At 36.0% G+C, this 17,319-nt stretch overlaps 1 protein-coding gene across 2 annotated transcripts in view; it reads right to left on the bottom strand.

Annotated features, from left to right (window-relative positions):
- The window catches only part of DIAPH3 (diaphanous related formin 3), a 512,938-nt gene that overhangs the window by 310,096 nt on the left and 185,523 nt on the right, over positions 1-17,319 (bottom strand). For both annotated transcript variants that reach the window (XM_044249843.1, XM_044249842.1), the window contains 5 exons: positions 16,347-16,465; positions 14,313-14,377; positions 8,119-8,223; positions 4,584-4,898; positions 3,701-3,815 (listed from right to left, as the gene is read on the bottom strand). In XM_044249843.1, the coding sequence (XP_044105778.1) occupies positions 3,701-3,815; positions 4,584-4,898; positions 8,119-8,223; positions 14,313-14,377; positions 16,347-16,465 (719 nt within the window). The remainder of the gene's footprint in view (positions 1-3,700; positions 3,816-4,583; positions 4,899-8,118; positions 8,224-14,312; positions 14,378-16,346; positions 16,466-17,319) is intronic.

The raw sequence follows: 17,319 nt of genomic DNA on the forward strand, positions 1-17,319 counted from the left end.
TCTTGATTTCACAAGAAAAGGCTGAGAGAATTTCCTTATACTCCTCAAGATAGGGCATAGGCACTTTCCTATTAAAACAATGTTATATACATCACAGGAGGTTAGTTTAAAAGACAACATTATTAAAATCTAACGGGTGGGAGCGGGCAAGATGGAGATATAATAAAGAAGAACATGAGTCAGGAGGAAATGTCCAAGCTCACAGCTAGAATACCTTGCTATATCTACCAGAGCGTGGGTCTCGGTGGTATTCTGGGGACTCAGCATTGTTGTGCAGGAGAAAGATCTCAGTAGAGATGTGGTACTGATTAAATAAGGTAACATGAAGATGGCCCAGCTCAGGGAGTGGTACACCACAGGTGTTTTATGGGTGCTATAAGGCTACCATAAGGTCCTCTTCCTTTTCCAAGTTTCAGGGGTTTAAAACCAGTAAAACCCAGTCATCTTAACCTGAAAGACTGTAAAACCCAAAGCAGTGTCTTCCATAGTAAAATAATAATAATAATAAAATAACAATAATAAGTAATCAAAAAAAAATAATAGAGTATGTGTTTAGAACAGATAGAGAGTAAATGATTGAATTCAGTTCTTTTTACTTTCTACCTGCTTCAAATGTTTAGGGAGCAAAACTGATTGGCATTTACCATTTTAAATTCCTGGGATGGAACTTCCACCATTGTAATCAGAGAAATAGCTCTGGGTTTTTTGTTTAACAAATGTATACCCCCTTTTGCCCACTTCCCCTACCCAGGCCTCGGGCAACCCCCAATCTGTTCTCTGTATCCATAGCTTAGTTTGCTTTTATTGTTTGTTGTTCTGAGGTTCTACACAGAAGAGAAATCAGACAGTATTTGTCTTTCTCTGTCTGACTTATTTTCATTTAGCATAATGCCCTCGAGGCCCATCCATGTTGTCACAAAATGCCCCAGTTCTTTGGCAAAAGAATTACTGCAGTGAAAACCAGATAATGTTAGTTCTCTAAAACCCAGTAGTCTCCAGTGATGAGAATCCTGTGACCTTCCCTGTTGAGCTGTGCTGTGATCCAAACCAGTGATGAAAAATCAGCCAGTAGACAATGCCTCTATCTTCCCCAACTCCCACAGCGAGGGAGCAGAGCAACTATAGGGCCACCTTGGACTGAATAATAAGTGACGAGGTTTAATTTTGAATTCTGCGAAAATCACAAAATCGATTCAAAGTAACCTCAGGAGTCACAAGAGATGGGCAAAAAGTTAAGACTTGCACCTAAAGCCTCAGGGGCCAGGCTGTGAATAAAGAGACAAGTAGAAACATGTCCACTCCATCAGCCCTCAGTCTTGTCTAAGCTTTCCAGATACTTTCCTCTGGCCTTCCTTTATGATCTTTTCCACATAATGGCTATAGGAAATCCTACTTCTCTGAAAGCAGCAGTTTTGTTTTCCACTACAATCTTAAATACTAGGAATGCTAAAAAGTGCTCTTAATTCTCCATGAATAATGTTCTCCAGGAATTATTCCTTAAAATCCAGACCAAAAAGTTGTCACCTTCTCAGCCTGTTTCCTGTTGTGACTTGCCCAGGAGGACAACCTTGGAAATCTGATTCATGGAAGTATCTTCCACTGTCACAGAAGAAAGAAGGTAGCATCTGAGCTGAAACAATAGAAGTCATGGGTCCCTGACAGCCTCTAAGTCAAATGAGAGACTCCGGGCCAAGGGGACAGCATGTCCAAAAAAGAGAGGGATGGTGGTACAGGACACTCAGAAAAAGATCATCCTTCCCTCGCCTTTCACTTCATGACTAACATTAGATTCAGCAAATACATTGTTGTTGTTTTTTTTTTCAACCTTGAATCTCAAGGCTAAAGTTAGATGACTTAAGAATTTTTTAAAGGTCCAATTATTTCATTTAGGGCTAGCACTACAGCTAAATTAAAGACATGCTAACAAGTTTCCCTTTTGAGCCTCATTAATTAAGAAAGTAATCAGAGTAAAGAGAAAAAAAAAAAGAGACAGAGACAGTAGCTGGATGGCAGTATTACTTAAATAGCTTTAAGGTACCACCATTTGTACCTACTAGGAAAGCGAAGGGAAAACTAATCAATTCCAGAATATGGAATCTGAAATTCTGAAGTGTTTTACATGTAAATACACATTTTAACTGCCATATATTTTCCTTGATTGCCTGAAGAGTGCACTAATCTTATTCAAAGAAAATGTTCATTCTCCATAATCAAAAGGTAAAATTAAGATCTGCTTACTTCACAAGTTTTCCTAGGATAAGCTTGCTGAGAAAATTCCTACTGTTTTCAAAGATCAAAATGCATCAGTTTTACTATTTTGAACAAGGACAGTGCCCAAAAATATCTGCTGAAGGCTTTGGGTTTATCCCAAATTCTGGGAAACCACCTTCATTCACAATTACCTTTTAGAGTTTTTAACTTACAACTACTTTTTCGAAAGAAACTCTAAGTTATAGTTCTATTTTACAAGTATTTCAAAGGAATGCAATTTTTTTTTAGTATCTGTCAATATCCTTTCATTGCCGTGACTGTCAAGTTAAATCAGATACATAGCATAGTGCCTATCACTTAGTAGGTATCTTTTTTTTTTTTTTTTAAGATTTTTGTTTGAGAGAGAGAGACAGAGGGCACAAATGGGGTGAAAGAGTGGCAGAGTGAGAGGGAGAAGCAGGCTCCCCACTGAGCAGTGACCCCCCCCCAACAACATGGGGCTCAATCCCAGGACCCCAAGATCATGACCTGTGCCAAAGGCAGATGTTTAATTGACTGGGTCACCCAGGTGCCTCCATAGTAGGTATTTTAAGAAGTTAATTCTTCTCTCTCTACAGCAAGCCTTCCCATCTCCAGCTGGAACACAGTCTCTCTTCTCCAGCTCTCTGTGCTCAATGAGCCCAGGGTCATATAAGTGGCATAGTTTATGGTGAAAAAGATTCCTTTTTGAAAATTAAAATGTAATCACTGATCTAAGTACCTTATAATATAGACCTAAAATGTAAGCATTACATAATTTAAAAATTAACTTAATAGCTTAAGTGCATATCAGCTCTGAAACATGTAGTGGAAACCCAATGTTCAGATAAGAATAATGTTTGAGTTATTTCAAAACAAAACAAAACAAAAATCACACCAAATGAGTAAAAGCTATCACAAAAAATAATTGGAAATGAATGTATTACTTTTAATGAAAAGATCATATAACTTACTCATATCCTTGTTTTTTAAGTTAACTTTCAAGGTATTCTATAAATTTGTTATTTCTGTCCCATGTGATTCATAATAATTATTGTGACCATCACTCTAATATTAAAGGGTAGTAAAATTCTGACTAGAACAAAGGTTCACATTCATTTTGTTTGTTTTTCTATGCCCCACTGACTAAAAGGGATTCTCATGCCAAAATTCTCCATGAAAACATCCTCCTTTTCAAAAGTCCAATTCATAACATCTTCAAAAAAGATATTATACTGAAAATTTGACAAAGTTCGGTATTAAACATTTGCGTTTTGAAGATTTCTCATGCAGTAATCCGAATAACAAAATCTGTATTTTAAACATTTCTTTTCATTAGATAATTTATTTAATCATTAGTAAGCAAAAATATCTCCAAGACTCTTAAAATAATGTTTTCTAGAAGTTAATGTATAAAAATTGGCAACATTAACGTACTAAAATTAACAAGTAGGCATGATGTTCAACTTACCTTTTTGTTGGCAACAAAATGTATTCTCAAGTTTACAAAGCAAATCCACATTTTCATACTTATTTTCATTTACTTTTATCCAGAAACAGTTTTCAGTCATTTCATGAGGTCTGATCTGCAATCAGAGAGATGGATTCATAAATAGTTGGGTGTTTCATCTGTCCCAGCTCAATCAGTATGTTCAGACCCAGGGTCCCATAGCTGCCAGCAGATGTTTATGAAGTAATCCCTGTAATATTTTTCCCCAAAGTGTGTTCAATAAAATCCAAGCTCCTCAAGAAGCTAACGTTTTATTAAGGGAAAAAAAAAAGTTCCACTGTCACATAGTTGAGGGTTTGAAGCAGAGTGAAATAAAATTTGTTGCTTCTTAATTATACCTCTCAGAGTCTTTGATATGCTTGTGTGCACAGCAACAATTCAAGTACAGGATACATTACACATCCCCTTCCAAGGCTGTGTGACCAAGAAACCATCTTTCTGCAGGATTCAGAATTTCTGTGTCCTGACTAAATGAATATTAACTTCGACAACTAGTGTTGGTTTTTCCAATGGCTACCAACACAAAAAAGTTCCAAAGAACATTAAGGTTCTTTGTACTTTTGAGAAACACCTTATAATGGGCTCAATGGTAATGCTGAATTACCAATTTGATGATGAATCAAATCCCATTTAACAATTATTAACTCTTACCAAATTTTAAACTAGAAAGCCTTAGTCAAGAGAAAAGGGCTTTGCCTCAACACTTTTGTTTAATTCAAATAATGCTTGTCTATTTAATGTCACTGTGATTAGAATTTCCACTAGAAATTAAATATAAGCAAATATAAAATTAAATTTTAATGGAGGTGATAGTGTATTTTTCTTCCATTTAGTTCTGTTTTACCTTTAACCAATTCAATCTTCTCATGTTGGTTTCAGGTTTAAATTCTTTCTTTGGTTTTAATCCAAATGGTAGGGTTGGTGGAGGAGGAGAGTTTCGCCCGTTGAGAAATCCCAGGGGAGGTGGTGGGGGCACAGGACCACCAAAGGGCATTGGCATTCCTGGAAGTGGAGGAGGAGGAGGAGGAGGTGGAGGGGGTGGAGGCAGCCCACCTCCACAGGAGGGCAGTGGCGGAGGAGGAGCCAGTGCTGGGGGGCCAGCTCCATTTTCTTTGGACAGCTGCAAAGCGTTATTTGTAACAGCTGGCAAGGCACCAAACTAGAGGAGAAGAAGAAACAAGAAACATGACTAAAAACATCTACAACGCATGTAAAGGCACACTTTCCTCAAAAATTATTATTTAAATCAAAGATGATTCCATATCAGCAATTTCACATGGGTTAACCGAAAACAAACAAAAACAAAAACAAAAAAAAACAAAAAAACAAAACAAAATTCCAACCAAATTGGGGTTTTTCCCCCCAATTAAAGAATTTCACTTTTGTTTTCATAAAACTGTAACTGCCAGAAATATTATTTCCTATTTTGATGGTTATGGCCATCTAGGAAGAGATGTCCAAGAAGGATATGGGTATACAAGTCTAGAAGATTTGAAAATCAGCAGTATCTAGGTGATAGTTCAAGTCACGAGAGTAGCTAAGTTCACTCAGTATGAACAGAGCATATAACATAAAGAAATTCTATGTATGGAATTCTATAGAATACTAGCATTTAAATGAGAACTTAAACAACAAAAAGATCAAGACAGTGTATAATACTATTGTTAGATCATCATGTCTTTACCTTGAGAGAAAAAAAAAATCTGAAATTCCTAAGTAGGACCTACAGGGGGCACATCATGGTCCTCGTGAACTGGCTTTCACATACAGTTCCATGTAGATGCCAACCTCACAGCGATTTCTAGGCCCTGGCACATGCTATTCCTTCTGCCTGGAACTCGAGTCTTGGCACATGGCTCACTTTCCACTGATCCTTTCAGTCTTAGCTAGCACATTCTTTCCTCAGGAAAGCCTGCTCTCCTCTTACACTCCTCTTACACTGAGAGCACTTTGTGCTTCTCTTGGATTGCACTGGATCATAAGCATTTACCTCTTTGAAAGATTATAACTTCCATGAGGGAAGTGACGAAGTCTACAGAATTTACTACTCTTTCTCCAACACTGAAAGTGGCAACTGGCAAATGATAGCCAGTGAAGAAATTTGTGTAGAATGAATGAATAAATGAAAGGTGAGAGAAAAAGCAGACAAGTACAGGTTCATGAGTCACACGGGAAGGAGGGGGGTGCTGGTCTATAGCGTCCAATGTCACAGAGAAGCAATGCAAAATCAGGAATGAAAAAGAGCTAAATATGGTCACTGGTCACTTTTGTCCTTTTGTCTCCATGCCATGGTAATAATAAATGCCTTTTAATTATTATAAAGATGAGAATTGATAATTTTTTGTGATAGGATTATTTTCCTATAATTACTTCAGTTCTAAGATACACACACACACACACATACACAAAACACCTTGCAAATGGTAGCATTTAATAAATGCTAATAAATCATTTGAAAAGTTTCATGTCACAATTATGGAAAAACAGATCATGTATAAAAGCCTGAAACTGACATCTGAGATCAGCACAAAGAAAAAGTGTTATAAAAGAAACTGAAAACAAAAATCAAAGCATGTATCTTAACAAAAACATTAACTACATAGTAGAATGAATCCAGCATTATGCTGCTTTGCTGTTAGAATGGATAGTACTGCCCTCTGAATGTTAAGTATGTATGTTATATTCACACTCAATGTGCATTTTATAATTAACTAGAAATGTCTTAAAGATATGGTTGGATTTCTGCTCTATATTAGCTCATTTGATGAGTATGGTTGACTTAAATATATTTTTCAGGAGGTCAGATTATCCTGTGATTAACCTGCTCACTGTCTGTCATATCCCCAGCACCTGACACTAGTTGGTTGTTAAGAGAATAAAGGAAAAAAATCATAAATAACAGAATATGTCTTATCATACCTTTCATAATTAAAATGGCTTTGAACAGAGAGAAGAATCTTAAGACAAATGAATGGATTTCATGAGAAACACACACCAATCAAAAAAAAAATTCCTATTGTTCTTCAAAAATTAATATGGTAGCCAATACTAAGTGTCTAATTCCAGGCTTGCTTCTGATGTACAAAGCTAGTCATCCTTATCCACATTTTTAAATAACATAGGAGATTCCTGGGCTTAATCTCAGTTATAAAATAAATTCATTCCCTTATTTATATAAAACACAAGCAGCAATAATATATCCAAACTTGGAGGCTATTTTCTTTTTTTAATCAACAGGAATTCTTTAGATTGGATTTACAAGTAATCCTTCAACTAGAAGAAATTAAAAAGTTTTTTAAAATTTCTATTAGCCCAGACCAAGAGAAGCTGCACATAAATATCTCAGGCCCTGCCTATAACTCAATCTGAAATATAAAACATAATCAAATGTTTTTCTTAGTGTGAGAGACAAGGAGCCACATGGGAAAGATGAAAAGTTTCAATAAGTTGTACTTCCTTCTTGCACACTAAAGAAAGATCATGGACAGTCATATTCTTACAGAAAAGAGGTTTTTTCCCTTAAAAGTGGACACTTACCATTGAACTATGTCTTCAGATAACTTCTTACAATCTCCGTAACAAAACTATCCACTAAGTATTTAAAAGAAAACAAAATAGCCAATAATATGGGAAATAGTAACCCGATATAGGAAATGGTACATCTGAGACTATTTTGACACAACCATAAATTAGGATGAAAGAAAATGAGCCAAAACACTACATACTGCTCATGATCCTATATGTAAATCTGCATGAAGAAATTTAGCTATGAATATTCTACTCCTTACTGTCATCTATTTACAACATGCAGATGATATATTTCTTGCTATCTAAATGTTTTATGTGTGGAGGGTGTATGTGAGCTATCTGCTTCATAATCCAGATTTGCTCTCTTTTTTGTCATGTTTTAAATCTGTTTACTTTTGGAAATTGAAAAATTATCAGAAAATGTTCTCATTCAGCTAGAGGTTATCTTTCACTGCAAGGTACCCATAGCCTGAAGGTTTTGAAAAATAAATAGCTTGAGCAATAATTTCCTGTAGTGGGATAAAGAACAGTGATGAATGACAAATCGAAGAGTAAAATACTTTCTTACCCTTTATGGTTACATATAAAACACGTGACATTAAGAACAAAACCCAAATGAAACATAAGCAAGCAGATTAATTAGTAAATTTCTTAAAAATGCAAGTAGAAAAAAAGGGGGGCAAAGTCATTTTTAAAAAATTTACAGAATAGAAATACATAGAAACAATACCATGAAAACATACTAGTGAAATTGAAGTTGAAACATTTTGAGCTATGAAGATATGACATGACCTTTGCTTCCCTGGTAAGCTTTCAATACCCAAATTCAATCAAGAAAGATGGTATTTTACCTGTGACTTAAAAGCTTGTAACTCCGCTTGAAGTTCATTAATCTCTGCTTCTTTTTTCTGCAATTGGGCCTGAGTTTCTTGGTGATCAGTAAACTCTTTTTCAAACTGCAGAGGAGGGAGGAAAAAAAAAAAACAAAGACCAAAAAACCGGGAGACAGAAAGATGTCACTGAAAAGCACTATTCTTCATAGAAAAATATGACTGTAATGATCTGTCAGCAGAACACGGACTTTTTATGAAAAGAATGGCAGATTTTGCTAAGTCACCCAAAGTCTTTTTCTAGGTCCCTCCAGGTCCCACCAAAAATCATTCAATTTGCAAGAGAGCAGACAAAGCCAAAGATGGAGTCTGTGACCTTCTCTCGGCAGAGCAAAGTGGCTCAGAGGTATCTTCAACACTGACATTTTTCTTAAAAGTCCCTAAATATCATTGTAACTTTGGGTACAATAATAGAGAGCAAAGCACTGCACTGAGTTCCGTGACCCCTACCTGCAAAAACTTCTACTTAAAATTTTTATGGGAAGCTTATCAATAGGAATTAAAAGAATTCCATTTTAGTATTATTTATAATTAAAGGACTCCATTTTGTAAACGTGTCACTTTTTCTTACACCATCGTGAGAGCTAAGGGCCCTGACATAGTTCTAACCCCTCAATGATAATTTAAGAGAATAAAATCTGTGTTACTTCCCATTAATCTTTGGGAGATTAATCTTTGAGAGATTAATGGTAAATTATTCTTTCAAAGACTCGGTACAATACCCTGTGGAAGGAAGGCAAACAGTAAAATTTGGTGAACCCAGTGAGTTTTCTAATTTATATAGCCCCTCATCACAAATTCCCACCTTGCATTCAAATAGCTTCACCCTACCATTGTCATGACTGAAAACCTCTCCTGGCACAAGGGAATTTCATTAGGGTAGTGTCTCACAACCAGGAATATTTATTTAACTCTTAAAAAAATAAAAAAAATAAAAAAAATATACAACTACTTCCCAAATATAGACTTTAGACTTTAAAATATAGTCAAACCTCAATTCACACACACACAAAAATATAAAAATCAACACTTTACAAAAGGCACTTAAAAATTTATGAATCTTATTTTGTCCTGGACTCAAAGAAATGGTTAACTAGTCCCTCATCATACAGCCGGTAAGTAAAGAGGTGAAAATAAAAGCCAGATTTTGCCTTCCAACCCTGAGTTTAGATGAAAACACATCACCTTCCTCCAACTTACATTTAGGTAAAGTTTCATAGCTTGTTTCATAAGATAGATTTTATTTTTCAGAACTCCTTTAGGCTTACAACAAAATTAGGCAAAAGTTCCGAAGATTTTTCATACACTCACCTCCGCATAGGTGTTTCCTCCCCCCCAATACAGTGTAAGCAAATTTGCCCCCATATTCATTCTCTGTGTGCCAGTGTGTTCCGTTACAACACACTGTTCTGGTTCTCCTACTAACTCCTTGACTGTTCCTACCAATTCTTCAATAGTTCCTACTCCCCAGTCCCACCCTATAACATTTCTGTGTTATAGGACTCTTCCTTCACCCCTCTCCTGGTCTCACTTCCATGTCTGATAGAATGGTATCTTCCACACCACATGCTCCAATCTCCCTTCATACACCGATGGTGTCCTAATCCCTACCACCAGCCCAGCTTCTCATCTGAATTCCACACCGCTAATCAGTCCAGAAATGCATTTTCAAATAGTCAATGAACATCTTTCAAGGCAAAAAAAACAAGACCAGTATTTTTAAAGTCAGTATTACCTCCCCCATTACAAACTTCTTTGAATGCTCTTCTTTCTAAAAGATGACTCAAAAAACATGACTCCTTTTGTTCTTAAACTTTTAGTGACTTTATTTAAAGACTACACTCAACCTTATATCTAGGAACCGCCTGGGACTTGGCCCCAAACTACCTATTTCCTATTATATAGTAAGTAATAGCGTGTGTCTGGTGTGTTCCTCAAAGTGGTACATGCTAGAGATATACAGTTGAATAGAATACTGTGATTGTTTTTAGAATGTGTAGTGTGTCTGGTGGCAAAATAAAAGCAAACTAATAACCCAAAACCTATGAAAATTACCAGCAATAGAGAAATAAGACTGCCGGCATGGGAGTGATTCCTGGAGGAATGGTGTTTGACCACACATTTAAAGAACTTAAGTAGGCAGCTGAGAAGAGCACTTAGCACTTCAAATCGAGGGTCTAGCACAGTGCATAAAAGATAAGCAACCACATGTCAGGGCCATAAAAGGAGAGAGGAAGAGAAGTTGCAAGGGATGAAGCCACTGATGTAGCCAGGAATGAAACTGTTCAAAGGAATTTTACAATAAGCCAAAAAGTTTTCCCTTTAGCCTGAAAACTATGGCGAATAAATTATAAATAAATAAGAAATTAACATGATCAAATCTGCCCTTCAAAAAACCCAACCTGCAGCAGGGTAGAAGGTGGTCTGAAAGAGAAACACCAGACACATGAAAATGAGTTTGGATGGTCCTGCAGTTATTCAAGCAAGAACTGAAGGCCTGCCTGAACAAAGGTAGAAGACAAAGGAATGGGGGGGGGATGTAGGGTTTCATTTTGGTCTTTTAAAATAAAACAGAAAAAAACAAACAAGAATCTTGGGGCGTTTGGTGGCTCAGTCGTTAAGTGTTTGCCTTCAGCTCCAGTCACGATCCCAGGGTCCTGGGATTGAGCCCCACATCAGGTTCCCTGCTCAGTGGAAGCCTGCTTTTCTCCCTCTCCCACTCCCCCTGCTTATATTTCCTCTCTCACTGTGTCTGGTAAATAAATAAAATCTGTAAAAAAAAAAAAAAAACCAAACAAACAAAAAAACCCTAAACAAAATAAAACAAAACAAAATTTAAAAACCCCAGAATCTAAATAGTGTATAACAATGTAGGAAATGAATAAGGGAAGTATATCTAAGATGACAATAGTGTTTTATTGCTTTGTAAGCTGAAAACTAAATATTAGAATTTTAGGGGGGAAACAGGAATATAAAATACCTGGGGGAAAGACATTTTTTTAAAAAGATTATTTTAGAGAGCGAGAGAGCAGGGGGAGAGGCAGAAGGAGAGACTCTCAAGCAGACTCCCCGCTAAGAGTAGAACCCAACAACGCAGGATTAGATCTCACGACCCGTGTGACCTGAATGGAAATCACACAGTCAGACGTGTAGATGACTAAGCCACCCAGGTGCTCCTGAAAGGGCATTTTAGGGAAAAGAAAAATGAATTTAGTTTCAGAAATATTAATCTTGAGAGGCCTATAGGAAATTCGCAGTAAAATTTCCCTATATCTCCCTCTTGGCTATCTCAGTTTATCATCACCTCATATTAGTTATCACTTCCTTGGCTAAGCCTCCCTTGGTCACCCAAGACTAGATGAGGAACCCTTTCTATAGGCACACACAGAGCAGAGGGTTTAACTACCATCACACTTATTACACTGTAATATAAAAATATTGAAATGCACTATCACATACCTCAGTAACACTCACCAACCTGGAAGCTTATTAATAGTGAGAACGTATTTTATTCATCACCTTTCCAAGCTTTACATTTTAAACTAAACTCAATAAATATTTCTTGAATGAACAGATGGAGCCAATTCCTGTCAAATCTCCCTTTATATGTTGTGAATAAATATGTCAATATCATATATTAAAGTTCCTCAAGCTCCCAGCATGAAAAATCTTTGAGAGGTCATGTTCTCTATTCTCCCTTTTATGACTGCTCAATGTTTACTGCTGCTTAGCAAGAAATAAAAAATTAAAGTCTTATGAGAGTTAAAATGAAGTCTTCTTCACAATATCAATATGTACACAATCCTACCTCATATGGCTTAGAGTAACTTTTGGGAGGAAAAAGGACTACTTAATGGAAAAAGATAAAACTACCAAAACCACCAGACTCATAATTAGTATACTCTAAAGGAATTTATTAACTTGGTCTTACTTAAAGTATCTCTATTATTTAACAAAGAGAGAAATTTCTACATCCTACCCTATTAACAGGATCAGACAAAATATAAACTTTGCTTTAGCATTTTTATAATATCTATAGTCAAATCACAGTAGCCTTGGGGATAAAATGAATCTCCATTAAAGACATACTTTATAAAAACAAATATGATAGCCTTCTTCTCCAAAAAGAGTTACTAAAGCAATATTACGCTTACAAAATTACACGCAAAAATGTCAAGAAACACAGTTAAGGCTGAAGCTCTGCTTAATTTCATTCCCTAGGGTAAATGTATTAGTGCATCTGTACAAGAAGGTTGATAATTCAATATTCTCTATGTACTTTCTGACATTTCTGGTCTTCATTTTTCAAATTTATGCACCAAAATAAAGAATGTGTCTAGCAACTATGATAGCTTCCTGCCTAAAGCAAAGTATTTACATGTGTCCTTATAAAGCTATCAGAAAGAAGTTCTTGCTGATATATACAAAATGGTATGGCAATAGAAATCTTTTATGGAGCCAACAATATTTTCTGAATATACCTAAGACATATAACTTCTGACTAAAAGGAGATAAGTAACCTTGAACAAGGTCTTTCTTCCACTTACACTTAAACTTGACAATTTTAAAACAGTATGTTGAGAAGGGTATCACATTTAACAATACTCATATATACCATACACCTAAAAATGATTATAAAAGCAAATTTACGCTATCTGGGATGCAACCAAATCAAGTACTTGAAAGATTACTACTACTTTCTCATGAAAAGTTCAAACAGTAGAGAAGTAGTGACGTTGGAATATGAGATCAGGGTGAGGGCACACCTTACAACACCATCCCCTATCAACTGTAGCACATATGACACTTAAATGACCCACTAATTTGTCTCCTACTACACTGCAGGGCAATGACAGTAGCATATTCGCAGCTGTTATCCTAGTCTGTAGCCAAAGGCCAGGGAGTTAGTCATCTCTCACTAAGTGGTCAATCTCAGGACTTCTCACACAGGACATTTACAGTTTTTCATAAATTCCCAGTAACTAATGAAAGGCTGCCTATCATCTGCAAGTTACATTATCTTAAAAGGTTATGGAGCACCCGGGTGGCTCAATGTGTTAAAGCCTCTGCCTCCGGCTCGGGTCATAATACCAGGGTCCTGGGATCGAGCCCCACATCGGGATCTCTGCTCAGGGGGAGACTGCTTCCTCCTCTCTCTCTCTCTCTGCCTGCTTCTCTGCCTATTTGTGATCTCTGTCTGTCAAATGAATAAATAAAATCTTAAAAAAAAAAAGTTATAAAAATGTACAATTCTCTCAAGATTTATCTAGGTCCTGATAGATCCAAAAAGTAGCCCCTCAGGCATGGTACAAAACACAGAGTAAATGTTCATTTAGTGTCTGTCCATTCAAGTGCTGGTAGTAGTAATTATAATTTATTCCTCCCATGTGAGAAACCAGCCACAAGAATTTAAATCAGAGTGACTACTTAAAATGTGAAGAACACCAATGTAAATTTTTCAAAACAGAGAAGAAGTCTAACAGGTCCATGCTGAGCAGAGATGAAACCACAGAACAGCACCTTAAAGAAAAGTAGGGAATGGCTTGTCACCAATACTGGGCAGAAACAAACGAACTGCTATATCAGATACATCTGACCTACAAAAATGACAGTTTTATATGTTCAGCTAGATCTAAGGAAGCAACTTTACCCAAAACAAAAACTAAGCTTTAAAACTTTTAGATATAATTTCAACCCTAAGGGCCTAAGTTACAGGATTTCTTGAGGAATATAATTTTTTTTCATTTATTCATTCACGTATTTCTGTTGTTGTTGTTGCTGTTGTTAATTCTGAGGGCCAGGAACTGTTCGAGGTACAGGGACAGTGAATAAACAAAATCCTTCAAACAAACCTACAAACAAAAATCCTTCGTAAAGTTTACTCTGGAGGAAGAAAGAAACAATACATCCACGGACACCATGTGGCATGTTAGATAAAGAATACAACAGAAGAAGACATAACAGAGAAAGAGTCAGGGTTGGGAGTGGAAGGTTAGAATTTTTAAATAGTCTAGGAAATCCTCCTCTCGGATGGCATTTGCGCTGCCTGAAGGAGGTAAAGAAGAGAGTGGGAACACCAAGCAAAGTCCCTGAGGCAGAAGTACGCCTGAGGAGTCTCCTCACAGAGTCTTCCAAAGTTACTCAAAATTACTTACTTTCTTGTGAAGTTCCAATGCTTTCTCTTCAAACTCTTCTAGTTTGGCTTGGTCTATGCAAGTATCTAAAATTACAGTGACAATTTTTTTTTTATTCTGGTACTTCTTGAAATTGTTAGGATTTTAATAGTGCCTTTCTTTTATAAATAAAATATATAAACACAGTTTTAAAAAAACACATTACAGAAGGCTTATGATGAAAAGTAACAACAAATCACTACACTAAAAACTCAATTCCATTTCTAAACTGCGACCTCTCACAGTTCTTCTTTTATTGGATTATTCTGGCAGTTAGCTTCCATACTCTACATAAAATGTTTATACCATAATTTCTTGATTTACCTATTTAATATATTACAGATAGCTTCCTATAATAGAAGATGAAAATGGTGTTCCTTGTCTAATCCCATTTATTTTAATAATTTTGCTTTCAAAAATGGCTGGCTCTAGAACAGTAAATAAATACTTAAACCTCTGATCTGTGTTATGAAAACAGCATCTCCTGATTTCCACTCTAATATCTGAAGTTATCTGTGCCCCATACTTTCCTTCATCTTTCTACCCTAATGTCCGACCCCAGATCCTCACACTCACCTATTCACATGAACACAGTGACATTCTCTTCTGTAAGTCCTCTGCATTGTGCCTCTAAGTTTTTTGTAAATATTTAAAATCAACACATACAATGTATTTGTTGTAACTAAGTAAATATGTTTCACTCATAGAGCCAAGTAGTAGTCATGGCGTCTATTTCTCAAGGGTTCAATGTCTAAAACCTCTTATCTACTCAAGTAAAAGCATTCCTAATCATTAGGTAGAACAAACTTGATTTTCAGATACTATTCAAAATTGCTCCACATTTTAGTTTGCTTCGTATTCATAAGACGTTTTTCCTTATTTCTCTGTCCCTCCCACTATCAGGAACTTATTGCTTCTCTCCTGTGGAGAGAAATAAGTACTTCTTTATCAGTACCACTAATATTAACTCTTTTCTTTCTCATTTTATACATTCCATACCTCTTCCCGGACTCAAATATTCTATGAAGAAAAAAACCACCTCACTCAAATAAGGGATATTCTTTTTTCACGCCATGCCAAAATTTGACATACACATACTCCTTCCACATTAGTTGCTATGTGGAATCACATATCAATGATTATTTTGTTCTCGAACTTTAAAATCCATGAATTCTTTACCCATGCAGAATTGGTTATCAGGCACTGGAATTCAGAAAAGAATGGTTTGCAGAGTCTCTAAACACTGACACATCTCATCGTATAATATCAAAATAATCACCACTGATTTCATCAGAAACAAATTTGAGTACAGGGAAGCTGTCAAGCTAACAGTAGCAGATTCAGGTTTTCCAAAACTCAAATTTTTACTTGAAAGCTTGAAATTTGATCATTGGTAACAAATTCTATCAGTTGTTTTCCCTGACATTATAGACCTGCTTTTCTTTTTTTAAAAAGTATGTGCCAAAACAATCACGCCTGAGTAGCCCTAGCTTTTCATGACAATCATTCCTTCAAAGTAAAAATCAACCAATTCAGCTTGCAATTCAAGCAAATCCACAGCTATGTGCTCATTGTACTTGGGGACCTGGAAGTGCTAAATGTGTAAAGACAAGACGTTTTGTCTTAGGGGATATTAAAGTAATGTGTACTCAAGAGTTAGATTTTTAACAAAATGTTTTTCAGTTATCAGTTATCAAGGACACTCAAGTAAAATACGGCAGTTTTCATTGTTTTGTTTTACTCAGCGTGAGGAATATGATAGCTACTAACACAATTTGGTGTCAAGGCCTTGATTGCTAACCATGGGCCAGCAGTTTGATCCACCTTTGTTTCATCACCAGCACAAGTATCAACACAATGGAAAAGGCAATTTAGGATCCTTAAGATCCCCTGAGAGGGAGGGTATCAAGGGCACTCAGGGCTACAGGTCATATGATGAGAACCAATGCTGCAGAGCTGACCTGCGGGTTAAGGGAAAATAAAAGATTTCCATTTAAATAAAGGAGAAATACTCACCAACAAAGTGACTTAAATCTAAATCTAGTCTTTTTCGATATGTGAAGTCTGGATCCATCCCATCTCTATGCAATACAATCTGAGATATACACTCATCAATTAATTTGAAGTATTGTTGCCTAAAACCAAGAAGAATAATGAATGGACATCCAGGTTATTGGTGTAACTCTCCATCAAAGCAGTTTGGTAAGCTCATTTTAAGTTCAATAATTCACCTCTGCAGTTTCAACAATTGACATGTCAGATTTAACATGAGAGAGGAAATTCAACAGGCATTGCTTTCCTTCTAATGATCTTAAGAGAATACATTTTTGTTCTTTTGGCAGATAGAGTGCTTTAATGATAATTTGCTTACAAAAATCAGAAACTTGACTTAATTAGTTAACAATAAAAAAGAATAGTAAGATGAAGTGATATGTGCTTAAAAGCAGTCCTCAAAAGAGATCAACCTGCCACTATACCATAGCTATCACTATTCATTTTATTAACATGAGGCAAACACATACCTTTTTCTCCAAAAAAAATTCTCTAAAAAGGTTCTTAAAACTATACAGTATACTATTTTTAGGATGTTTGTGGAGTCCAATTAAAAACTGATATTGTAAATCATAAGTACCAAATGAATACTTCTACTCAAAAGACAACTGAAAAAATCTAGTATACCATTTTTTGGTCCAAAAATTAAAGTTTAACTATAATCCCCAATTGGGATCATGTTTTCAGTCCACCTGTTTGTAGTAAGCAAAAGAACGTCCCTTAAAACTTAAGCCAACAAATTTAAAAGAAATATCCAGCAAATTACAGTGACAAAACCAAACTAAAGTGACAGAAAGGGTAGATGCAATCTCAGTGAGCTCAATTCTTCATTCCCAGCCAGCACCAAGACTTATTTCTTCCCTCAATGACTTCTGGCACACATTTCCTCGCCAAATCTTTCTCGTCATGTATGGGATGGTGTCTCTAGTCATTTGAG

This window comes from Neovison vison, chromosome 5 (assembly GCF_020171115.1).
Source record: "Neovison vison isolate M4711 chromosome 5, ASM_NN_V1, whole genome shotgun sequence".
Classification (NCBI taxonomy): Eukaryota; Metazoa; Chordata; class Mammalia; order Carnivora; family Mustelidae; genus Neogale; species Neogale vison.